This window comes from Amphiura filiformis, chromosome 12, assembly GCF_039555335.1.
Source record: "Amphiura filiformis chromosome 12, Afil_fr2py, whole genome shotgun sequence".
In the NCBI taxonomy this organism is placed as follows: domain Eukaryota; kingdom Metazoa; phylum Echinodermata; class Ophiuroidea; order Amphilepidida; family Amphiuridae; genus Amphiura; species Amphiura filiformis.
In genome coordinates this window covers 49,288,386-49,315,182 of record NC_092639.1, presented here as the reverse complement: position 1 = coordinate 49,315,182, position 26,797 = coordinate 49,288,386, and the positions used below count along the sequence as shown (strand labels likewise).

Below are 26,797 nucleotides of genomic sequence, written 5' to 3'. Positions count from 1 at the left end.
TTGGACAGTATTTATTGTGGGACATAAGAGCACATCAGACATATCGAATTGCATTCTGAATACGAAGAATGTCATTCTGATATCAAATAATTTTCATTTTTTGAAAATCACAATATAATACAAATTTTATGACAAATTATAAAAATTTGATATTTTTCAAATTTTTGATATACATGTATAACAGTCCTCAAAGTAAATTATATAAATCTAATGATATATTTTAAAGTGTATGTAGCAGGGAGGAAAAGCCGACGGTCAATTGAAAATTTTGACCTTTCATATTGAAGATATGGATTTTTCCCCAAAAGACCTATTTTTTTGTGTTTTGGGAAAAAAAATCCATATCTTCAATACGAAAGGTCAAAATTTTCAATTGATCGTCGGCTTTTCATCCCACTTACATACACTTTAAGTATAAATCATCAGATTTATAAAGTTTACTTCAAGTACTGTTAAATATCAAAAATATCAATTTTTAATGATTTGCCATAAAATGTGTATTAAATTGCTAATTTCAAAAATCAAAATTATTTGATATCAGAATGACATTCTTCGTATTCAGAATGCAATTCGATATGTCTGATGTGCTCTAATGTCCCAAAATAAATACTGTCCAAACGCTCATACCCCAGCCCTTAACTGGTTTTACTGTGTGGGAAAAATTTTGAATTTCAGAAAATTTTAGCGCAATTATACCCTATTTTAGCCCAAAACACAGTCAGTCTTTTTCAGGCTACAAGGAAGATGTGCAGGATAATTACTGCTTTTAAATTTTTTTCAATTATAATTTTTAGGGGCGACTACCGTACCACCATGGAAAATATTCCCCCTCCACCGCTTACAGATCTTGGTGTGTTTGTTGCTAGACTATTATAGATATTCGGGGATATCCTGCACAACCTCTAAATACTACCAAGCCAATTATTTCCGATTTTAATTTTAATCAGCTGAAATGATTACACAACTTAGAGTTTGGAATTTGGTCTCCCAAAAATTTAGCATTAAAAAAGGGCAAGCTATTATGGCATACCACTTGGAGAATTGTCCCTGGGGTACACATAAAATGTATTGCGCATAAAACCTGCCAATTCTCATTTGCTATGTAAATGGATAAAAGTAATAGGCCCTACAGTTTTATTATGGAACTACATGTATGTATACTCAAAAAATAGTACCTAACTGCAATTGCATATATAGTGTTTCAAATTGTGTTTTTAAGGAACGTGAGCTAAATAAGTGAAAACTCTACGATTGTCGAGTAATACACACTGCACGTTGTGTTCAGGACGGGTTGTACCGAGTTAGTAATATTTCGGGAAGGGGTGTATCAAATCTTGCCCTACAGGGCATTAAATCAGACTACTCTTCTGTATTTATATATTATATGTGTAACAGCTGCAAAGAAAAAGGCTAATGGAATAGGCTATCCCAAATTAAATCCATACACCCCCTGAATGGACGACACAGTATTAATCTTCCACACAGGGGATTTCAAATGGTGTTACCTGAAAAGGTGACTCTTATTGAAGTCTACACACACCCACCCCCTGTGTGGGTGATTAAGATTATGCCTTCCATGCTAGATGTATGGATTCGGAATAATTCTGGTTTACCCAGTGCACAAGTATAACACTAACCCTAATCCTAATCCTAACCCTAACCTAACCCTAAAACACAGGGTACACAGGGCAAACCAGAATTGTATCTGGATTTCAACTGGAATAACCCAATACATCTTTTGACCATTCTTATCTACAATTTAGACTGAATTTTCTGCCTCTCTTGTAGACATTCTCGAACCAACTCAGTTGCATCTTGAGCACATCCCCAGTGCAGAGTAACCCCTGAACCTCCATGGCCGTAATTATGCACAACCTGTTGGCAAAGGCAAAAATAATGATACAATTTAATCTTATAGTTAACACTATATACAGCCAGAGGTCATTAGTTTGAATCCTGCGTCACCCTAATTTTCTTTGCTCCTCTTCTTCGTTCACAATTAATTTTACTTGATGTTTTGAAACTGAAGGGCAAATATTTTAAAAGTATACCATGGCATTGGATGCTTGCACAAAATAAATACCTTCACATAGTTCATTTTCCTTTTTTCTTGCTATTTACAAACACTGATAACCTGCCTGTGGGAAACCCACCCTTTTAAAGCTGCAATGGATTGTGGGTAACTTGAAAATGCATTTGACGATGCAGTTGTAGAGGGCGCTATACATTGTATAAAATCCACAGTGTGCTACAATTTGATCAGGTGTGTCCGCAGTCAGATTGTAAACGTTTAGTCATCCATTGGAGGATATATGCCCAATAATAGTAGGAACATGTGTGTGGGGTGTTAGTTGGGGGCAGGCAGAAGGGCATGGGGTGTGTTTGTATCCGTATTCAAATTGCGAAGTTCGCATACTTACACATACAAATTGTTTTGCCTGATCCAACTGTGCAGCACCATGCTTGAGATAACTTCAAAACAGTGTTTTTTGAGCCATAGAGGGGGTATAACACCCCTCATTTTGTGATCCAAAGACCTTCACAGTAAGTTGATTATGTACTTGTTTGTGTAAAACTCCACTGATAAACTCCACAGTTATAATTAGAATGTGGATATATGAAACGCCACAGTTAAAAATGCCACAATTGGGGCCACGCTTTGGGTTTATGTGGGTAGGGTACATGTATATTGTATAAGTATGCTGCTGACAAAGCTATGTAAGAAGCAATTATGTTGATCCCTTTACCAGCTACTATCAGTGTTATCTTTGACTTACAGGTATTGTATGAGGTCCAAACTTCATATCTTCTCTCTCCAAACGAACTAATGATCTTCCTGGCCTCAAACCAGCCCATTCGCCAATGATCTTGGCACTCTGAAACAAGTTTATAAAACTTTTATTCACTCATTTGATAAAAACACATGCTATCACCAAAGGGAGGTTGGCTCATAAACATGGAAATAGAGGCCAAAACCTTGACCGACAAATTCAAAGACTTGAGGTGTGCAATACTTTCAGAATTCAGGGAAGGTTTTGCATGTCTAAATTTACCACAATATACTAAAGAGAATGCTATAGCAAAATTTTAAAGTGAAATTTGCATCATTTTCTGCTCAGTGTTCTTACATTTAAATTTGCCATCACTGAAATTTTCAGAAAGCAGGACTGTCCCTCTTTTTCACTTTGGAAAACCCCAAATGAGGAACAGTCCCTCAAAATGAGGGACAGTTGGCAGGTCTGCAATGGGAAGATCTTTTAAATTACAATAAAGGACTTTGTGAACCTGCCTGCAGAAGATGTGAAGCTCCTATTCAGAAGTTCTCCATGTACAAATTACTAAACCTTGAGCTTTATATAGTCTGTCTCATCGAATAACATGCACTAACCTATAACCCCAAGGGGGATATACACATATGTAGGAGGGCAATTTGTGTGCACGCTGGTGACACAATTCAGTGTAAATGCACTGGTTGGAATCTGTCACTGAAATCCAACATGGTGTTACTTTCAATAACACTATTATGGTTTAAGTGCCACAAAGTGCCGCAATATCTTTGAAGATGAGGTCTGAAGTACCTAATGAGCACATATTTCTTATTACTTTCTTTGTTCTTGGAATAATTTCCGAGTGCCACACAGAAGGATGCAAAGTGCCACATATGGCACTAGTGCCGCCAGTTGAGAAACCCTGCTCTGTCTATTATCTTATCAAATCCACTCTGCTTACAGGTGCAGCATATCATATGGGCATTGGGTATGTTGAAGGTGGGAAGGCTAAACCCCCATGGTAAAATGAGCCTCATTTTTTTAAAATAAACACCTAGACTCAGACAAATTTTCACATAAATAACTTTACCTTTAAGCTTGGCATGAGCTTGCAGCATCTTTTATAGATTTCTGACCCATCCTTTGGATCAATATCAGTGTCCCATCTGCCTGCATCGGCGGTACCACCAAGTACAACAAAGTCAGAACTATTCACAGGAGGAAAAAAGATGAAAACATTATTATAAACCTATGCTTGTAAGGAAATGCGCATGACACGGCATTGTCTGTTAATTATGCTCATAGTTATACTTCAAACTGAAATATTTATGACCCCGAAATGACCTTCCCAAAATTTGGCTCTAAATGGTGACTGTACCCACCAAGTTTCATGCCCATCCGACAGTTTTTACTAATTTGACCTCAGATGACCCTTGGTGACCCCAAAATGACCTTCCAAAAATTTGGCTCTAAATTTTGACTGAACCCACCATGTTTCAAGCCCATATGACAATTTTTACTAACTTGACCTCAGATGACCCCTGGATGACCTCAGATGACCTTGAACCACTAACCAATACAAACTTAATAATAATAATAACAAAACTACATTTATCTGTAATTTCTGGATGGTTGCATCCCTCAAAGCACGCCACAGGTCGATATGCTGCCAAGTCCTTTAAACCTATGCAATTGTGAGGAAATGCGCATGAGAGGGCATTGTCTGATAATTACGCTCATATATGTAGTTATACTTCATATTGAAATATTTAATAACAATAATAAAATAGCATTTATCCATGTTTTCTGGATGATTACATCCCTCAAAGAATGCCACAGGTCAACATGCCAGATATTGTTCGTCTGGTACCTGGGACCACCATGTCTCAGACAAAAAAAGAGGAAAATTAATATTAAAAAAAAGTTGAAAAACAGTGTAAAATCAGGGTAAAAATGCCAAATATGGGCTGAAAATAAAAGAAAACACATAAATTTTGGCACTAAAGAAAAAGCTGAAATCGGCTTAAAAGCTGAATTCTCACACCCCTGGTGCCTGTATAGAGTGATGATGATGGATTGGGCCCTCCTTGTCTCGAAAAGCTGACTATTAAGTCACTATTTAACACCACATTGATCACTGAAAATGCATTCAATGTCAGTTTGAGTCCTAAAATTCAAAAGTAACCATACATATAGTCATATTTTCAATATCACTCGTAAACAACAAAATGTGACACAATCTCCCCCCATGGGTCCAAAGGAGGCATTTTTGAAAATGGAGTCACTATAATTATTACGTAATACAAACATTAGACTATCATAGTACTGAAAACACCAAAGGTCTAGGATACTTGGTTCTAAAGTTCTGAAGTTTTGTGATATGTATTTTCTTGTGTATTTTCTTGTTTTTTGCTCCATATGTTTGCCATTTGCCGCCTTTGGCCCCCTAGGACCATATCGGGTCACAAATGATACATTGAAGGACAAGTGGAGAAATTTATGAAAGTGAGTGTAGGAGTAACAGGTGATTGCTAGTCAATACCAAAACACATTTCAAAGATTAATTCTATTCACATATTCAGTACCGCATATACAATGTAAGTGACATCAGTAAGTGGGTGGGGTGGGAGGGTGAAAGAGTTGCCCTCCCCATAATTTTGCGAAAAGGGTATAAAATCTTTGATAGTATTATGTTCATTTTAAGTAATTAAAAACAGCTTTCTGACAGAGGTATTTTGTACCTTTTAAGGGGGTTTCTTGTACATTTCCTAGCTTCAGATAATTCCTGACCTCCAACAAGGGACTCTGTCCCTAAATGCCCACCAGGGCCAGAGGGCACATCTACTTGGACTTCCACATTCAATTCACCACATCTCAACACCCCTAACAATTCTAAGAGCTGCCCCCAGTGAATACTTTTAGCTCATGAGCTAACTGCTGACTGGAAAAAGTATGGGGCCTCTAAATGTAGCATATATTGTGGTGCATTTTGCCATTTTGGACATGCATACCATGCTTGCTATACATCACAGTTGATACATCACATCAACTGATCATCATTTATTTCTTGCAATTTTGTTCTTGCTCAAACACAATTACGCAAATCCATACATGCACAGCAAAAGACAGACTATCAGTGTATGACAAAATACGATCACAGTTGATACCGGGTGCGTCACATCAACTGATCATTCATTTCATGCAATTTTGTTCTTGCTCAGTCAAATACACATTTACGCAAATCCATACATGCACAGCAAAAGACAGACTATCAGTGTATGACAAAATACAATCACAGCAGTTGATGGGTACATCATATCAATTAATAGACCCAAATATAAATGCATCAAACCGCCTAAAAAATGAATCCATCCATACGCAATTTTAATTGCAAAAAAAGCACTGCACATATACAGTGCACAACTTATAAGTTCCCCCTAATGCTTTTTGAAATAAATCGAAAATTATTTAACGAAATGTAAAATTGTAAAAGGTTATGAGTAACCTTATTTGTTTTACAAATCTGGGCCAATTTGTAGTGTCACACATCATTGCGTTTGGCCACAATGGTTCATTATGTAAAAAAGAGGAGTTTTAAAAGTTGCACCTGAGTCCATAGGAGTCAATTGTCAAACAATACAGTATGTATTGTTAGGCCTGTCCATGTGTTTGTAATGGAAATAAAACTTAAAGTCTAGATGTTTAGTACGGGAGGTGCCCTCCTGTACTGTTGACTCACATACTGACGAGCAATTTCTTTCACCGGTACATTTTCATCCAGCAAACCTATTGCTCTACCCAAGAAATTCGGGCAAACGCGGCATTATTAAAATGTGACTTTTCACATGTGATGAACTACTGGCGATGTGGTCTATTCTCACTGCAGTACATATCCCTTCCATTTCAGACATTTATCATTAAAAAGAAAAGAATAAAACACCTGCTTTGCTTTTGAAGAAGAAGAAGAAGAAGAAGAAGAAGAAGAAGAAGAATACCAAAGATTAAGTTTTCTTTTACAAACACATGAATATCCCTGGCCTACTGTATTGTTTGAAAATTGAGTCCTATGGACTCAGATGCAACTTTTAACACTGTTTAAAACGGTCTCCTTTTTACATAATGAACCATTGTGACTGAACGCAATGACGTGTCACACTAAAATTTGGTCCACATGTGTAAAACAAATAAGGCTACCTATATCATTTTACAAGTTCGCATTTCGTCAAATAGTTTTCGATTTATTTTAAAAAATATGTAGGGGGAACTTATAAGTTGTGCACCCTATAGTTCACCGAGTGCACATTATTATACATGATCAATGCACTCTGCGTACTTTTCTAACCACTTTCTGATTAGCTGGTTTGATATAGGAGTACATGGATCAATTATGTGTCGTGTGTGATGACACCCGGGGTGTGACAATTACTTTTTGTCAATGTAAAACAAAACAAGAATGGGGGACTTTTGTGCTTGGCCAATGAGCACAAAACAAATAGTGCATGTGAAAAGTAGAAAGTAACAAAAGAAAAAAGATGGAAGGAAATGCTGGAAACAGTGGCGGTACCAGGAGGGGGCATGGGGGGGCAAAGTGAATTTCAGGGGATACAATCAACAAATTTTGCTAAAATTGTCGCAAAAAGTGGAAATTTACGTAATTTTGGGGTTTTGCCTAAAAAGTGGGGGGGGGGGGCAAGAAAATTGCCTGCTCCCCCCCCACAGCGCAGCCACTGCTGGTAAGATAATGAGCATAAAAAGGAAATAAGAGAAAAGGAAGGATAAGAAAACATGAAAGTAAAAAAAGAAAGGAAAGAAAATCAAAGATAAAGGGAAAATAATATAAAAATTTTCTTTCAGAAAATATTATATTGCATTACCATGAGACTTATGAGTCTTTATATAAACATATTTGCTGTAGCAGTGATGATGTAACAGGAGTAACTACCATAGCAATAGGTTAACACAATTTTTGATTATATCACCCTGAACTACACGTACTACAATTTTGTACAATCATAGATTGAATACAATACCGCTCTTTTCAAAAATACTATCTTATAGGTGCGAGTGATCAGCATGATATGTGACACGATATGGTCCATGGGGGCCAAAGGAGGCATTTTGAAAATTGAGTTACTGTAATTATTACATTACACATACAACAGACTATCATTTACTGAAAACACCTAAGGTCTAGCACACTTGTTTCTAAAGTTAGGAAGTTTTTTGGTGTCTATTTTCTTATGTATTTTATTGTTTTTTTACTCCATATTTTTACCTTTATCTCGGTTTCAAATTTGTCGCCTTTTGGCTCCCATGGACCAGATCGTGTCACAGTCATATTCTATTCTGTCGGTCCGTGCCACGTCACTTCCGGTTGATGATCGACTCAAATTTGAGTGAAAACAAGTCCTTGGTTAGATTTTTTTCTTGATGAATTCTGTCATTGGTGTTGTGTATATTTCGATCGCAAATAGTCAGTGGAATCAAACAAGTTTCTAAGTTTTCAGAGTGGAAGTTACTTACTTGATTTATCATTTTATATAATGACAAACCGACAATTAAAGTCCATGGTCAAGTGTTGTTTTTTCCGAAATTGACGATGTTGCCACTCCAGTCTGGAGTGACTAGTCTCCTTCACAGCCGGTTTATGTCGTTCATTACAAACCTAGAGATAGCCCGGATGTTGGACCGACAGAATAGAATTACGATCCAAGTCTTTATCCCTGTTCTTTGACATCTATGGTTCACTGTAGAGGTGCTGCATGAACATACATGTACTACTAGTGTAGTGCGATATATTCAACAATTGTTTTAACCTATTTATGGTAGTTAATCTTGTTACATCATCACTTTTACCATGAATTGATGCTTTAAAGGAATACCATGAAGAAAAAAATTCAAACACCAAAGTGAAGCAGCATTCTATAGTTTGGTCAGATTATAACTGATGAACAAAATGAGACTAATGACATTTGTGTATTGATTATAATGATATAGAATTTAGTTGGGCAAAGTGTGACTGGCCTGCACTTATATAAATTAATATGAGATTAAGTTGGAATTTTCCGAGGTGTGCATAGTAACAAAAACCAAATAATTTTCAACAATTAAAAGCCATAACATGCTCCATTATCCCCAAACATTTTCCCCAAGATCATGTAGTGGACAGGGTATGAACATACACCACTGTTAGTATCTAAGTTCAGTATGCTCCAGCTCTTTATGTCTCATACTTCAGTTCCAGTTCTTTGTGACCCCTTCCACAAGGAAGGAGCATGGCTCCCCCTTGCCCACTGGAGAGTACTGATGGAACATTGAATGACAAATGTGCATGTTCAAGGACATATTATAACTTGGCTGGAGACGGCAACCTGCCAAACAAGCAATAACACACACATCACGCCGAGCTTAATCAACTCACCGTGGTATAATGTATTGCTTAGCGTCTTTATCCCCTGGTTCATAACCAAATACTATAGGTATGTACCCATTGGGTTCAACCTGCAATTACACATATGTGACGTGTTATGTCAAAAGGAGACACTTTGGGGCAGGTTATCAATTTTGTGGTTTTTACATATCTTAAATAAAGAGATATTTTGCTCCACAACGCCGTTTTCCCCAATGAAATCGGACATTCCTAAGCGAAGATATTGAGTTAGTAAGTTATGGTATTATAAAATTGGAAATTGAAAAATGTCTCAAAAAATACAAGATGGCAGTTATATTCTGGTCTGAAACTATCAGGCAATATTTTTAACATTACAAATTTGCAACGAACCCAAATTGTGAAAAAAATCAGATTTTTGGCTATTTCTCCATTTACGATCCTGCCCAAAAACGTCTCCTTTTGACATGACACATCACATATTACAAGCACACATGCACAAAATAAAATCGAGACTGAATTTCATTATTTGAAAATCATGTGATAATTGTGATACCTTAGTTCAGACCTTTTTCTGGTATGTTCATGAATGCTGCTCTTTGATAATAAACACCAGAGCATGAGATTAGAGCATGGGGGCACACCCATAACTAAGTATGAGAATTTTTTTGTTCAAACAGGAACTGTTTGTTTGTTTTTTTGCCCAAATTTCAGCATTTTTATTGAAATGTATTCTCATTATATTCCTGCCATATCATCTACTTGCATTTTGAATTCTTTCATATGTCTGTCAAGCATAAACATGGGCATACAAGTTTTGAAATTTTGTGTAAAAAGTGTGAACTGTAAACAGAATCATCTTCTCAAGAGGCTGAAGAAATAATAGGGGGGTCCTATTTTGGTCACAGGGGAAGTTTCCACATTATCACAATAGCCTTGCAAAGCCATACATGCATGCTAGGTGTAAGTGCAATTACATACCACCATTTAAGCGCAAAAAAAAACACTTATTAAAAGCAGAAGCAAGCTGTGCACTGGTTACATTGAATATAGGCCAAGAAAACAAAGAAAAACTTGTCAATGAAGGTGAACATTTAAGGCCCATTTTTAGGGGAACTATATTGCCCAGCAATAGTCATATCATGAAAAAGTGTATTAAAAATCCCACCAAGAACTCATTTTTGCACCTTGGTTCTACAGATGATGTACTTTCATTAGTTCATCATACACAGGTTGTGCTAAAAGGGGTGGGGGAGGGGGAGGAGTGATTTATGTTAATCTCTCACTGAAGGACCCTGTTTTTTCATTATTTTTCTTCAAATTTGTCAAAACTTTTGAAAATTTAGTATCAACTTTTATTTTCTCCAGTCTCACTGAAAGACCCTCTTTTTGGTAAGATTTCCCCCAGTGTCACAGTAAGACCCCCTTTTTTGGGCCTTCTTACTGAAAGACCCCCCTTTTTGGTGTCTAGGCTCTCCAGACCCCTAGTTTCTAAACTGCTGTAAGCACATCCCCATTACTTCCAAAGTCCAGTCCCCACCAGGAAAAGGGATAGTGCTCTCTATAAAATATCCTAACATATGCAGCTCTGTTGTTCAATTTGTTTTAAACTCCTTTTCAAACACACTTTATTGTAACACATATAAATCTTTTTAAGCATATATATATGGTAAAAATCTCAGTAAAATTCACAAGAACAACTGTTTTATACTTATTTGAATAAATTTGATAAAAATCCATTTTGTCCATGTGTAAATCTATTTAAAAATCATGTATTTTTAACAATTCCCCAAACAGCACAACTCCCATGAAAAAAAACCCACTATACCCACATTTTAAAAATGTTGTCAAAATATTTAAGGTTATTGTAAAATTTTGTTGGCAAACATTTGCACAAATTCATTTTGTAAACCCTTTAATTAACACTATGTTAAAATGTTTTGCATCGAGTTTTCAAAAATATTTTTGGAACAAATTTTATCCTTTTTAATAACCTGACAATAAAATGTTTTCTGTAGAAACGTTTCTAGTTTGCAATCCCATTATTCCTGCAAAATAATGACAAATGAGTTGACCATCCCATGTATAATAAGCATCTATTAAGATGTGAACAATACTTATAAACAGGTCAGGTGAACATTTTACCAGTGTTAAAGAAGCACTACCGTAAAAGTTTGATCGTTAGCATAATGTGCTTACTATCGAGCGCTTTTCAAACATGCAAACATGAAGAGCCCCATCCACAAAAGTGTAAAGGGTTTTGAGCAAATCATCGATACACATAGTTACATATGAACAAGTAAACCTGCAAATTTATGTCTCGACCCCATTAGCTCAGTTGGTAAAGCGCCAGACTTTGGTACAATGTCATGTTTTCAAAAGCGCTCTATAGTAAGCACATATGCTAACTATCGAGTTTTTACAGTATTTCAGTCATGTTATTTTGAGATTGTTTACGTAGCCAGACATAGTGAAATATGTGACCCCTCGGCACAACTGAGCCCGGATGTCGCCAGTGCCACTATTGAGATATGCTCCATTGAACTTAACAATAAACAATAGGAAACAAAGGATTTATTGACTGTTTTATTGATTTTTCACTACTTTCACTACTGTCAAGTACTATAGACATGATATACATCATTTTAAAGCTAATTTCAAGCAGAATATTTTGGTTGAATATCTCAAAAATGATGATTGGCGACTACCGGGCTCAGTTGTGCCGAGGGGTCACATATGATGGTTAATGTCATTTAAACCTCTGAACCTAATATTGCAGACTTCAGACTTGTCCCCACTTAACTTTAAGAAATAAATTGTTTTCAAAATAAGTGAATCAACACACAGGGAATCAATCCTGGGTGATGTAAATTGCAAACAATAATCCCTAACCATTAGACCAGAGAGGGTCAAGTTGTAATGGTAGGCATAATCATACATAAGATTTACGGAATAATGGGTATTATGATATAGCTACGCTTCACTATATCTGGTTAGGTAAACACTCCCGGCCCACATAATCATTATGGCTACCTAACCCATGGGTACTAACAGGCATCCCACAGGCCAAATCAGGCCCATGGACCAAAATGTGGTTGACCTTTGAGCAGCTCTGGATACATTGGAGTAATTTGGCCCTCAACATAGATCTTTGAAATGAGTTGGCCCTCTGTGGCCTGCAACCAAATACAATTGAGAATCCCTGACCTAACCTATGGGTTAAATACCCTCATATGGCTACATACATAACACTTCCCTCCATTAGAATTACATTAAGACAGGCTATCTGCTTCCCCATATTGTGTAACATGATGCAAGAATCAGCATAAAAAATAAGCAAAGGTGCATGCCTGGGAAAGTAATAAACGTAAACAGCAAAGGGAGCTTAGGGGATCTGACATAGAAATTGAGAAAGAGTAAAATCTGAACCACTGAGAAGTGAAGCAGCACAGATGTAATTTCCAGTCTAGAGTCTATTTAAGGTTGGTCTGAACCCTGGAATTATGGAAACTTTCGGGCCTCATGACTGCTAAATTGTTGGTCTAAAGTATATAAAAGTATACATATTTAGAATGGCAAAGACTTGATAAGTTCATCTGTGAGGTCAAATTTGAGCCAAAATGCTCATTTTTGGCCCAAAATCCCAAAAAACTGTTTTTGGTCCACTTCTTTTTCGTGCATCCTACCAAAAAAATTCTTGGGCCAAAATTTTTTTTTTATTAATTTTTAAAAACTAGATAAATCTAGGAGCCGTTTTTTTATTTTTTTGAATTTTGACCAACTTCACCAAAAATATTTGAAATTTGGTGAAAATCAGGTTTTTTATCATTTTTTTTTGGGTGCAAATTTCAAAAGTTGGTGAAATTAAAAAAAAATGAAAAAAAAACGGCTCCTAGATATTTTTATCTAGTTTTTAAAATTTAATAATAAAAAAAAAATTTTGAGCATTTTGGCCCAAATTTGACCTCACAGATGAACTTATCAAGTCTTTGCCATTCTAAATATGTACATACTTTTATATACTTTAGACCAACAATTTAGCAGTTATGAGGCCCGAAAGTTTCCATAATTCCAGGGTACAGACCAACCTTAACTGTGTCACAGTGGGTATATCAATCCATCATTCGATACTCTCTCACACGTTACACTTGCCAAAACTTGCCCAAGCTTCCTTCCCTCTTTTAGTAGTACATAGAGAGAATGGTGTAGTGATTATTTACTCCAAGCGAAGCAAGAAATGAAATTGAATGACTAATTATATTCTGATCACATTTTCTCACCCAGGAACAGGTATTACATATCTTGTAGTACTGCCTGCACCTCCAATGAAGATATAAGTCATAGTTATCCATGGTGCATGAACCTACAGTTCCACAAATCAAAATCAACAGTTGTTTGGTATTATAAAAATTAATTAATTTTAATTATTTATTTTATTTTTTGTATTTATTTATTTTAAAACCTACCTCACACCTCCCTTTTCCATTATTAGGATTGTAAGGGTACTTCTTGAAATAGAAGACTTTATGAGCTTTTTAGGTAATCTCTTGGGCTTATTATCATGAACTCGTCAGATTAATTAGAGAATAAATAATAGGAATTTTTGTTTTGACTATCCTCTACCGTGTGATAGACGACAGGCAGGTCTGGGACAATATTTTGAATACTGGATGCCGGCACACTCTATTATAGGTAGAAGATAGTAAAAACAAACATTACTATCGTTTATTCTCATTCTTAGTCAGTTAAATATTATTTTAATAACTGTAAACTATTTTAAAAGTAAAAATTAAGTTATCGTCATAAAACTCCCCTTTTTCTACAATGAATAAAACGTGTTTACAACTTCACATCTTTTGTTTTGTGTACTGCTAGCGTGTGTGAGTATTCCGCACTGCGTTCACGCATACAACGTGATACATATGCTCACCTCTACAAGCGTGTTAAGTGTTATCACCTCTACAAGCGTGTTAAGTGTTATCAACACTTATGATGATGTGGGGTCATCTATAGCCTGATAGATAACACCCAAAATCATGCAATTGTCCAATCAGATTATGTGTCTACGAAGTAGACCACTCCCACTGACTAAGAATATTTTTAATTTTCTCCTGAGTCAGCAAAAATGGATTATGGCGTGTCATTTGACTGGTCCACATCAGTGACATGACATAACACAACCAGGGAATGGCACCACTCTCACATTGATAAGCATGGTAGTAACTGTACCATGCAAGACTTATCCATGTCAATTGGTAAATATCATTTTAAACATAAACAATGGAATTTATAAAACGCCTTTTAGGTTTACAAAGATATTGACCCCGTTTACACAGAGAAAGTCAGCTTCAATTGCGACATCAATTCAGATTGCGACTAAGGATTAGCATAAGTTATTTCTTGACGGGGTGCTTTCATGGTAGTCGACTTCAAAATAAATTGTGAATTCGAATTTTATGCCATCACTTGCTCATGCTTCAAATTACCACGAAGTCGACTTCTAATTACATGTTTGTTTACACTGCAAAAGTCGAGTTTGAAGTCGACTTTGAATTCGACAAATGTTGCTCTGGGTCATCATTTGAAGTCGACTTCTGAAGTCGAGTACAAAACGCGGCGTCCCTGTTTACACACAAGTTCAAAGTTGACTAAAGTCAACTTCATCAGGCTCTGTGTAAATGGGGTCAAAGACAAGGCATGTATTCAGAATTTCACACAAGAACAGAGACACAACCAACAGAGAAACAGAGAAAAACTACAGCCTCTGGAAAAGGTACGGTGAGATTTAAGAAGGCATCTGAATTAAGGTGGCGTTAATGTCCTGAATTAATACAAATAATTAGTTGGTAGTTCATTCCACAAGTGTGGGCAGTAATGGAAAAGACCCAGCCGGTCACCAATTTCTTTGGACAACATCTGAAACCCATATCATGGCCTTAGAGAGTACAGTAAAATGATAGTTTTCAAAAGTGGACCCACTGGGAATTGATCCTGAGACATTAGTATTGCAAACCATAATCCCTGCCCATTAGACCAGAGAGGGCCAGCCAAGTTGTGATTGTCGGCATTCTCATAGGGTTTACCTTAGAGAGTACAGTAGTACCTTACCTTTTTGGCACTAGCCAGTCGGGCATGTTACTGTAAAAGTTACACGCCTGATAGAAATTTTACAAGCCCCAATTTCTTCCGGAAATAATGTTTCAATAAATGCGATAGACATACACATTATGTGTTAACCATTTAGATGTGAGCCATCCTTGTTACTTGTTCTTTACTAACAGTGGCATAGATTACTTTTTGACATAGGGGGTGGGGGTTGTTGGAAAAAATTCTTGAAGTAAAGTGAATCCAGCACCTTTTGGCGACAAATTAAGTTTGTGGTACAAATGCGTGTGATGCCAGCAAATTGTTTTTGCCATATTGAAGCTAAAATTGTGAAGGGGGCCCTATGGTGCAAAAGTGGAACATATATTGAACCTATGAGCATCAAAATGCCACACGCCCTACTTTTAGAATACAGGCCCGACAGCAAACGTACACTCCATTGGCATGGGGGCGTGTGCAAAAAGTCCAGCCCTGTTTACAGAATAAAGGCTCATGTGATCAAACTGCTCCCAGTTAAATAACCTTATACATGTACATGTATACGGCTGCCCAACCCATGGGTTAAATAAGCATATGGTTACGAAAACACTGGCCTTATATTAAAAAGACCATAGGTGGCATGTCCCCCACCCCTAAACTAGAGCAATGGGGGGATATCACTTCTAAAAATCTTTGTAGTATGAAAAACAAGCGCAAATGACATGGCCTATTTCATGGGGCGATAGGTTTCCCTATCTACATGACATCCTCATCCCCATAGCCTAAGTTTGGTGTAATAAAACAAATACTACATGGTTTATATCATGGAAATAGGGCAACTTATTTATGTACATAGGAAAATAAGTCTGCATAATTTGAATCATATCTGTCATTTTAAATCTAGTTGACTGTGCTGGGCCAGTGTTTTTGGCTGCACTACATCAAGTTTTGATTGTCCTGGACTCATAGCCAGGCCGCAAAAGCAGTGCAGAATGATAAGATGGTGCAAGAATCAAAAAACAAAGATGCGCAGTCCTGGAAAAGATTATAATTAATGGGTATATCACTGGAAGCAGTAACAAATCACACATGCTAACCTAATCCCATAGAGTATCAACACACGTGCATACAAGGGCTGGTTGTTGGCATGCTTGCGCCGCAACTGCAAGCCTAACTGCAGAAAGCAATGATATATGTTACTACCAAACTTGATGAAATGATGTGTGGAATGAGCAACTCAACCCACGGCTAGTATAACAATTATATACATTGTATGGCACAGCCCTAACTTCATCTTTCTGTACACCTGTATGTCACTGGCTTTGGACGAAAGGCAGAACACAGTACCTTACCTACGAACGATATATGATGTGTCTTGTGGGTCATCAAAGGATATCTGCATAGTAACCCATGGCGCTTGAACCTAATGGAAAGATTACATTACACAGGGATGTTCTAATTTTAATGGTGATTTTATAAGGAAAGCAGCCTGATACAATATGGTAAATGCAGCTCTTATCGATAATTTTTGACTCTGATCCTTGGCAATTTAGGTTTACTTTTGCTTCAGTGTGATGTAGCATATCAGGATCGGATCTAGGATAAGAAAATGGTTATTAAGGCTGATGGCTGAAAATGGCTGAAAATGGCTGATTTTGTATGTCCCTCTTCATATGCATAAAGCTCATACTGGACGTATATCCTCGAATAGTCGCCCGGGGCGTTGCATTTTCCAAAAGGGGGGTGTTTATTAGAGGTCATTTTTAGAATGATAATTCCTGTTAAAATCATTAGGTAAGCTTAAAACTCACCCTGAAATGACGAACTATGAACTATTAGGAACGATAACTTCTGGTTTACTTCTGGGTTTACGATCAGACTTTCGCCACATACCGATGCCATTTAGCGATCGTATGTTCACCTTGGTAAGCTTACTACACAAGATAGCATGGAAATATCTGCATTTTTGAAACATCTTGGTTGAAAAAATGGTGGGGGACTGGGGGTGTTTAATTGAAGGGTGCGATTATTTGAGAATATACGGTAGTGTAAATCGTACAGCATAGCGGAATAGATGCTTGCATGGTGTAAACAGAAATTGCAAGCTATCTGCGGAGAATTCCATGGAGCTTGAACCAGATAGAAAGATTATACACAAGATTTCTAGTTTTTAAGCTGAATTTTGCTCAGTGGTAGCACCAGAAGTGGGTATAGGGGCCAATGCTAGTCTCTAGATAAGGCCTTGCCTCTCCCACCACCTAAAACTATCAAATATATTTTTTAAATAATTCCACTTTTTGTACTTATTTTTTTGTGTGAACATTTTCGCCTCCAGTGAAACAAATCTGGTGCTCCCACATATAATTAAAGCTATAATGTACGATCTTATAATATGAAATAGGTTAATTTTTTTTCAAACCTGATTTTTTAGCATATTTATAATGTTTACACATGTCCCAACTTGCACCTACATGGAATCAGCCAAATTTGTTGTTTGTAGGTCAACAGAGCAAAGTTTGACATAAAGTCATAATTCACTTTATGTCCTCCTGCATGTTAAATGGCCAAAATAACCAGCAGGGTTTCTTTAACTTTACCTTGTTACTTCAGCTCAAAGTGGACAGAAATCCTTCCTGATAATTATTTCTAGTATAATAGCAAATTTAACTAGAGCGGTTCTCGACTTGCGCGGTTCTCGACGCAAAGCGTCGGCCACAATGCCTCCACCTTGAGGCATATCATTTTAACCAGTGATGACCTCTGGGTGACCTTGGATGACCCTGGAATGATCTTCCAAAAATTTGACTCTAAATGTTGACTGTACCCACCAAGTTTCATGCCCATACGACAGTTTTAGTAACTTGACCTCAGATGACCCCAAAATGACCTTCCAAAATTTTGGCTCTAAATGTTGACTGTACTCACCCAGTTTCATGTCCATACGGCAGTTTTTTCTAATTTGACCTCAGATGACCCCTGCATGACCTCGGGTGACCTTGACCCACTGACCAATACAAACTTGTTCTGTCTAGGGTCAAGATGCACCCACCCACCAAGTTTGAGGAACGTCGACCCCTAGTCTCCGAGAAAATGGTATTTTGCTTGTTACGCATAAATTATGCAAATTAGGTACTTAATTACCATATTTTGTGCTGAAAATCTAATCAGGTCAAGAACCTTTGGCCCCGCTACTCCCTACCAAGTTACGTCACTGTAACCCATACGGATCTCCAGATAATCTGTTCACAAGGTTTTTTTTTGCTTGCTACTTATCAAACACGCATAAATTATGCAAATTAGGTACTTAATTAGCATATTTTGCACTGAAAATCTAATCCGTCGAGAACATCTGGCCATGCTACTTCCCACCAAGTTACGTCACTGTACCCCATACGGATCTCCAGATAATCTGTTCACAAGGTATTTTGCTTATTACGCATATTACGCATAAATTATGCAAATTAGGTACTTAATTACCATATTTTTGCACGAAAATCTCCTATAATTTGAAGACCCCCAATAACCATCCTCCACCAACTTGCATCACTGTACGTCTTACCAGTTCTGAGAAATTGCACTCGCAAGCTCGGACGGACAGAGAGACAGACAGACAGACGGACAACCAGGAAACATAATACCTCCGGTGGAGGCATAAAAATTTGAAAGAAATCGTACATTAAGGCTTTAAACATGTAGAGTGCATAATTTCAATTTTTATGCAGCTGTGCTTTGAGCTTAATCTCCCTTTGTGCTTGAACTAATTATATTTGCACCTGGCTTGGCGCTGGAGTACATATTATATTCTAGTGTAACCACACCACAGACTTATCATAAATTTACCCTTCTAACCAACTATTATTATAATTTGTATGGCATTGCAGAGCAGCAATCAGGCAAGTTGGGGGGCATAATATCAAAACAAATCACATATAGAAATACATCAATATAGGAATAAGATGTCAAACATAAAATTTTTAAGAAAGATTAAGAAACAAGTACATAGTTAAAATACAGGTCAAATAATACAACATGTAAACATAAAACAACAACTGATCGATAAATTTTCAAATTTGAAATGAATTACTCTTGTAATATATGCGCATTATTATTTGTACTTTGTCCATTTTGAGTGTTCTAAAAGTCACAATTTTGAGTTTTATACATACCTATGTACATCAATGAACACATTTGCACATTTTTATTTTTGCGGTAGCTGTGTCACTGCTGAGCACCTAACAGGAAATTATAATTACACCATTAAGATTTCCACTTATTGGCTACAAGTCTCACAATACAGAAAATTCTAATTATCAGACTGCATATGCCATTAAGCTGAAATCTTCTTTTCATGCACCACTGCCTGCATTTTTTGATCATTCATGCCTATTCAGTGATTTGCTCATGCGTAGGATCGTAATTAAAATTCACATCTTAGCACCTTTCTTAGTGTCATAGATGTCACATGGAATCAGCAAATTTGATTGACAGTGACATTAGTCGCAGTATTTTTTACTGTAATGTGAAATGTTATTCATGTGAATGCAGAAATCATACATGGAAATACGATAAGAGCCTTATTATTGACCAATTATGTAAGCTATGTTACTGTACTATTTAGACAATAATAACTGTGTGCTATCTGTTTTGAGGTCATTGCGGGATATCAGAAGGGGTTTGTTTTGAGGGAATTTTCTGAGGGAGCTCCTGAGAAATTACCGAGGCCCAACACAAAACCCGACGATTTTGCACAATGACCGTAAAACAGTTAAAAGTTATTATCATTTGCCAGTCATTACACACAATTTTGTGCTTAAAAGACTAATGAAAATGTATCGTCCCTTCGCAGTTTTAATGTCTATTAAATACACAATCAACAAATATGTGGGCTGACTCACGGTGATTACGCATGCTTGTTTGCACGATAAGAAACTTTACGCAAATGCAGGTTATGTGTTGTTTTGAGCGCTGTGGTCATTTGAAATGGCGCTATATAAAAGCCTATTGTATGTATGTATGTATGTATGTATGTATGTGGGAGATTGGAACAATTGCCCACTTTGCGGTCAATTGTGAGATATTAATGACCTCCATTTGCATTTGAATTTTTACAAATAATAAAATATGATTGGATCACACCCAACGCATATATTCACAAGGTTAAGAATGAGGTTATAATGATTTCTCAAAGCTTATTTACCTTAATCAGTTGTCCTTTGTATGGGATCACTTTCTTGTCATTTACTAAATCGTAAGAAGCCACACCAGTGCAGTTTACAACAACATCATATTCTGCAACCAACTAAAGACAATAAAAAAATGTAAAGAATTTGAAATTAATATTAATGCCATGAGTTATGTGCTATATTGAATTGTCACAGATGGAGACCTAAGCAAGATTAAAAGTAGACCTCTGAATATTGTATCTATATCATTTAAAAGCCAACTTTTGTAGTCAAGTCTTGAATTGGAGTTGAGTCATTGTGTTCCAAGTCTTCTGGATCTGGATTGGTTTCTCCGTATAAGCAGATACCTGCATCAGTGAGATACTAATTACTATATGATCAATACCAAGTTGAGTCAAGTCATTGCAAGAAGTGGAATTGCAGAGTCAAAGCATTGAAATACAACACACAAAGAATAAGTACTATATCAAAATGGTCAGTAAGTAGCTTTAAGAGTTGAAGACATGTGCTTGGTTCTGAGTGGGACATTTCTTGTACTCTCCATTGGTACCAACTTCCAATAAATCTCATCTGGGCCAATATAGTGTCTATATATATATCTATATAAATCTATATAAAGGCCCAAATGGGTCATTATTATTATTCTGAATTATTTGCATGCTATGATTATTCTCACCTCCCCAATGGTTTTCACACGTCTCTGCTGAACTCTTCCACCCTGTTTCTGGAACCTGTCAAATATGAGAGAAAAAAAAATCAGTAGTTGAGTAATTTTAGCCTGATATAAGCAGAGTCTTAGCTAGGCAGGTTCTGTTTTTGCCTGGTTAAAACTACCAAATATGGCAAAAATTCATATAAGTACACTGTAGTCAACTAAATTTTAAAAAGTAACACAGAAAATTAATGAACAGTAACATGCTTCTTTAAATTAATTATTCAAGACATTTTTTGCTTCATCAAGTCCTTAAACAATAAAAGTGTTTTGAATTTGGTACGACTCAACTAAGTGCATAAGTCCAGTTAAGTGAGCAACGAAAACCCATGCTTTAAATTTCTTAATATGTTACTTATAATTACAAAATCTGTCCTTTTTACATGCAGGAAATTATTTTTATTTGCTTTGAGATGAAATATGTAAATGAAAAATATGTTTATTGGTGTTTGTGTATTGTTTCTTCCATTTAACTATTAACAAACTTAGAAATTGTGATAACCCAATGTGTATTTGATGTGATGAGACAACATAATTTTAAAATTATTCATAACTTTGGAAAGGAATGCTGTATTTTGACATAAATATTTCAAGTTTTGCCGATTCACACATCAAGCCTCATTTACTGTCATTGAGTCACTGAACAAAATAATTTTGTCCACCCCAGGAGCAAACTTCCTGCCCAAAATGACAGGCGGACAGGTGTCTAACCAAGATGCTAAACCAGGGGTCAATTTAGAAAATAAAAGTTACATGCACCATCCAGTTTTTCTTTGAATATGAGCTGAATATCACACAATTTTGCGTGCAGAGGCAAAATTTTACATGCACTGAACCAATGTTACATGCATCTGTGCATGTAAACCCCTTTAAATCGAGCCTTGAGAAAATGTAATTTTTTTAACTTACCTTTTCATGAGCCATGGCAAATACTTGCTACATTCTGTGACTAATGAGGTGAATGCCCAACCATAACTGGATATAATAACAACAAAATGTCTAACATTGATATCTTAAAAATTGGTAATATTACAAGTGATAACATTATGCAAAATAAGCACCGAGCTAATAATATAGCCGCTTTTTAAATAAGATACTATTTACTTAAACATCATCTGATGTCTAACACTCCAAAGCCAGGGTTGGTGTGTGTCTTCAGAGCTGAGCAAATAGCCAAGGGGCAAGAAAGTCTACTTTCACAAAATGACCCCCCCTTGAAAAAAAAAAAGACCACTTTTTCAAAATCAGCACCGTCCACACAAAAAAGTCCATGTTATTTATGTCAGATTTGTTTTCAGTCATTCTTTAAAACAGTTTAGAAGTGTGAATGAAAATGTTTAAAAACCTTTCAGGATTATGATGACATTTTATCAGTTTTCAACCTTTTGGATGTCAAAATGTCCACAAGAAAAGAAACCAATAAAACCCATCTTCTAGAATTTGGGTTGATATTCCTTTGTACAGTAAATAGTTTTCATCCCAGATTTTCAAGATAAGGGTTGGTCATGCTGCCATAGAGTAGCAAAGGCTACATGTAGCTTACTTGAAACCAGTATCTGCTGGAAATATCTGCAGTAGTTCATCCCTGGAAACTTGTCGAAATCCTAACACCTCGTCCTTCCAGTCTGGTGCCTGTTTATGGCATAATTTTAAAAACAGTATGAGTGTAAATCTGAATGCTAAATTATACTAGTACAGAATTTATTTTTCAAAATGAAAAGTTTCTTTCAAAAATAACAAAGGGAGTTAAACTTTTAATGGGGCATTTTGTGATCCACAGCCTCATCCCCAAGTATTCTAAAAAAAGTTAATATTTTTATACCACTGGAAACCTCTGGCCACATAATGTTTATGTACAAAAAGTTTCTTGCATTGTTTTGTAAAAATATCACCCAACACAATGGCCTATATGGAGCAGTGTATTAATACACATAATCATGCATAACTTGCAAGCACAAAATCGGAATCAACTGAAATTTTGGAAATAAGCTTTTTTGTGGATATCTACTGAAAAAAATGTCATAAAAACAGGATGCTAGGATCACAAAACACTTTTTAAATAGAACTGCAAAAGAATATACTTAAATGAAACTTGAATTTCAATAATTGCATGCCAATGTTTTGTTTAAAGATCAAAATCCTTTTTCGTGTGTTTAGCAGATTGAAGCAGAATAATACATGGTGAATATGCCATAGCACACAAGTGTGAAAGAAGCATACATGATCAGCCAGGCCAGTAGCTATGAATTTTTCAGGAGGGTTTGGAATTTCCAAAATTTTGCTGACATGCAAACAGGGTTAGCTACAGTGGGCGGTGGTGGGGGCGGCAGAGCACACCACTCAGCTGCTATTTTAGCACTGGAGCCCACTAATCAGAGGCCAAAATTGGACAATTTTATTGGATTAGTGAAGAATTTGGTCCATTTTGGCAAAAAAATGCCAATATATGCAAGATTTTCATTAAATGCAGCCCACCACTAAAACTATCCTAGCTACAACCCTGCATGCAAAAACAGGATAACCCCTAAAAATGGACTCTTTTAACTATTTTGAACAGTAAAACACAAACATGATGTGGTCTCCTTGTTAATTTTTCTTTTTACAATGTATTTAGGATTTTCTTTGGGTACATATTTTGTCCCTGAAACATGGACTGGCTGTTTACTGGCTAGCCTACGAGTCTCTATGTGTCAGTATACAGCCATTGACTTACTTGTTGGAATGTTTTGAAGAGATTGTAACCAGCCACTAATTGAATACCAATATCTGCTCCTATTTCTGACCTTAACAATGCAGTCAAATGATCCCATGTCGCCTTACCCCAGCGTCTGTATTCACAACAAAAAATATAGAGCTATATAGATTACTGAAAGAAATTACCTAGATATTCATAGGTTTAAAAGTGATATTAAACCACAAGCCGTATGTCATTACAATCAGTCCGAATTTGAGGATTTTTTTAGCCAAATTGGGTCAATTGAGGAAACAACTCTTCATTTGTCACGCCCAATAACTACAGAGAATAAACACTGATGGTAGCTCGAATATTCATAAAACATGCTACAAAATTATATGTACAGAACCATGTCATCACATACACAAAATAAGCAATTACTGAACTTACAATGTGTTTGCTAAAAACAATCAAGATTACATGGTATTAATTTGGACAAGCTAAAAAAATTGCTTTAGCCATATTATAACATTTCCTGTATAGTTTCACTGTCCTCTTTAATTTTGGCCCAAACAGACGAGACAATACAAAGAAAATCATTATTTAATACCAGCGCATTAATGTTGCCAATGTGAGCCACCTCCTTGAACGTGAGTTGGGTCGGTTCTTTTGATATGTTTCTGTTTCGACTGCCGCAAGACGCCATGTACGGACTGTGTTATAAACATTATTATAATAATAAAACAACAGTTCCTGCAGTTTATTCAAAATCTCTGATTTCGACAAACTACATCACCCGAAATCTTGATTTTTGCAGGGTATGTTAGTTTGCTAAAGTAAACTACAAACGTGTAAAAACAGAAAATGAAAAATATTGAGGGCATCTTCCTTATCAAATGTTATGCTTTAACTGCATAGACTGTTTTCTGCACTTTGCAGTGGCATAGCTGCCTCCCCTTCCCCTCCCCTGTGGTATTAGCACCAATGTGGGAGGTGGGGGACAATTGGCCCAAATTGTCACAAAATGGCTGAAAAGAACAAAAAATCAGCCATTTTACCTGGATTGACACATGCCTTGTAGAATAACTTACCTCCCCCTGGATGCTGACCACCATGATATTTAAGATTTTTAGGCTGTTTATGACCATTTTCAAATTTTGCCCCATACTTTGTACTTACTTCATCTTCAGTGGAGGATTATCACCAATTAAATATGGCTCCCACCATCCTGCAGAACCATCTCCTGTTGTATCTGGAGAAAATTTCTCTGATATCAGTGTCACTTCTACATCAGGAATGTTTTCAATGATGTTAACAGCTGTGGGCAGTCCAATTACCCCAGCTCCTATAACACCAACCTTCCGTTTCATGATGACTAAAAAAAAAAGCAAAAAACGACTGACAAAATAATAATAATAAATGATAAACTTGTTATAATATTACTAAAAATTGACTTGTGGGTGACTCGAGTTTTTAATTTTATAATTTGAGAGTTGACTCAACTTTAGTTAGTGTGACTCGAAAATTCACCCGCTTCATTAATCCGGACACTGAGAAGGCGATATGTGTGGCAATTAAACATTACAAGTAGGCCTATACAACTTACAGGCATTCTCTAGGTTGGGGTTGTTCCATCTATTGCACTTACCCACTTCTCACGTCTGTCAAAGGGGGCGAATCCCTACAGGGCCTTTTCTAAGCACAGAAAACACTATTTGCCTCGTCTTTGGTAATTATTTAAAGTCGATTTCCCTGATAAGTGGTAAGAAATCAAACTTTTGTAATTGTTTCATCAACAGGTTTTGATTTTATGGCATGTTTTGTGATTTCCCCCATTGAGTGCAATGGTAAGTGTCCCCTTCGCGTTCGACAAAGGGAGATGGAACAGCCAAATCTCGGCAAAAGCAACCAATGGTTTTCAGCTCATAATGAGGCAACTTTAAATTCATTACCGTACTGGTATAGGTTTCTTATAAGCATCCTTTACCTTGATGCTTATACCCTTTTGTTCATTCTATTTGGGTATTTCATCGCCAGTCCCAATGTCATGAACACACATAACACTGCTTTTTATTTTTCAAAACTTTTCAAGTTTCACTCCCATTTCTACTGACCTCTCCATATACATTTGAGGATGGGGGAAAATGGGGGGGGGGGGGTGACTCATTCATGAAAATATAACAAAATCATGCAGAGCATTATGAAATAATTATTACTGTCACCTATTTGTTAAAAATGGGTCTTTTAATAGCATCTCCTCAAATTATTTATATAGCATAAACAATGTTCATCTGGTGAAAACATTCCTACTCTGTATCTCAAAGGTATATTGGATAGAACATGGCCAAACATCACTATATTTTTAATGCTCAAATATTTAGATAAATTCTTCTGACAAAGTTGTCAAGGCTAAAATTTCTAGAGTTTCTGACGGCTTCAAATACAAAAAATAATTAAAAGGAATAAAAAAATTTTTGCAGTACAAATTTCTTGCTGGTTTAGTAGCAATTTGTACTATAATGAATTATTTTCAGATTATGCAACTCAAAAAAAAAAAAAAAAAAATCAAAACACGGGAGGGGGACTAAAACTCAGCAATCCAGCATTTAATAAAGGGCCTAATATACATGTACATTAAAAAGGCAAATTCAAATTTGTCATCAAACCACATTATTTTATCAAATTACATGTAAACCTGAGACGACCAACATCGTCTCAGATTAAAGCCTTAATGTATACGATCTTTTTTCAGAATATACCTTTTATTTTTTTCAAATACTTGTACACATGTTCCAACTTACATAGACATGTATATAAGCAAACTGTCAAATTCGCCCTATTTGTATTAAAACGGGATGATTTTCAGTTGGTCCGACATATTATCATAATTTTTCAGATTATGATAATATGTCGGAACAATCAGAAATATTAATCTCCTACGAAGCCAGTTTGGTTACGCTCCCTTCACACATGTAGAGGGAGCATAAC

At 36.3% G+C, this 26,797-nt stretch overlaps 1 protein-coding gene across 3 annotated transcripts; it reads right to left on the bottom strand.

Moving 5' to 3' along the window:
* Positions 1-589: 589 nt before the first annotated feature.
* On the bottom strand, positions 590-25,180 carry LOC140166337 (D-aspartate oxidase-like). 3 transcript variants are annotated; one of them, XM_072189776.1, is made up of 10 exons: positions 24,989-25,180; positions 23,849-23,963; positions 22,679-22,767; positions 22,045-22,110; positions 21,100-21,154; positions 20,438-20,539; positions 16,593-16,663; positions 3,859-3,976; positions 2,778-2,876; positions 590-1,875 (listed from the first exon to the last, which is right to left on the bottom strand). In XM_072189776.1, exons 1-10 carry the CDS (start codon positions 25,177-25,179, stop codon positions 1,753-1,755), a joined length of 1,029 nt encoding a protein of 342 aa, XP_072045877.1. In that variant the 5' UTR covers position 25,180; the 3' UTR covers positions 590-1,752. The 3 variants fall into 3 exon arrangements, with proteins under 3 accessions (XP_072045877.1, XP_072045876.1, XP_072045875.1); XM_072189775.1 differs by lacking the exon at positions 16,593-16,663 and adding an exon at positions 9,190-9,269; XM_072189774.1 differs by lacking the exon at positions 16,593-16,663 and adding an exon at positions 13,437-13,519 and having other exon boundaries at positions 591-1,875.
* Between the last annotated feature and the right edge of the window lie 1,617 nt (positions 25,181-26,797).

What these genes read in the sequence shown, in the direction of transcription:
- LOC140166337 (XM_072189774.1), bottom strand. Translation starts at nt 25,179, where the DNA reads ATGAAACGGAAGGTTGGTGTTATAGGAGCTGGGGTAATTGGACTGCCC. An exon ending in AATCCTCCACTGAAGATGAA is followed by an intron (nt 23,964 to 24,988) that starts GTAAGTACAAAG and finishes TTGTGAATACAG; the next exon opens with ACGCTGGGGTAAGGCGACAT. An exon ending in TATGTAATACCTGTTCCTGG is followed by an intron (nt 3,977 to 13,436) that starts GTGAGAAAATGT and finishes TCCTGTGAATAG; the next exon opens with TTCTGACTTTGTTGTACTTG.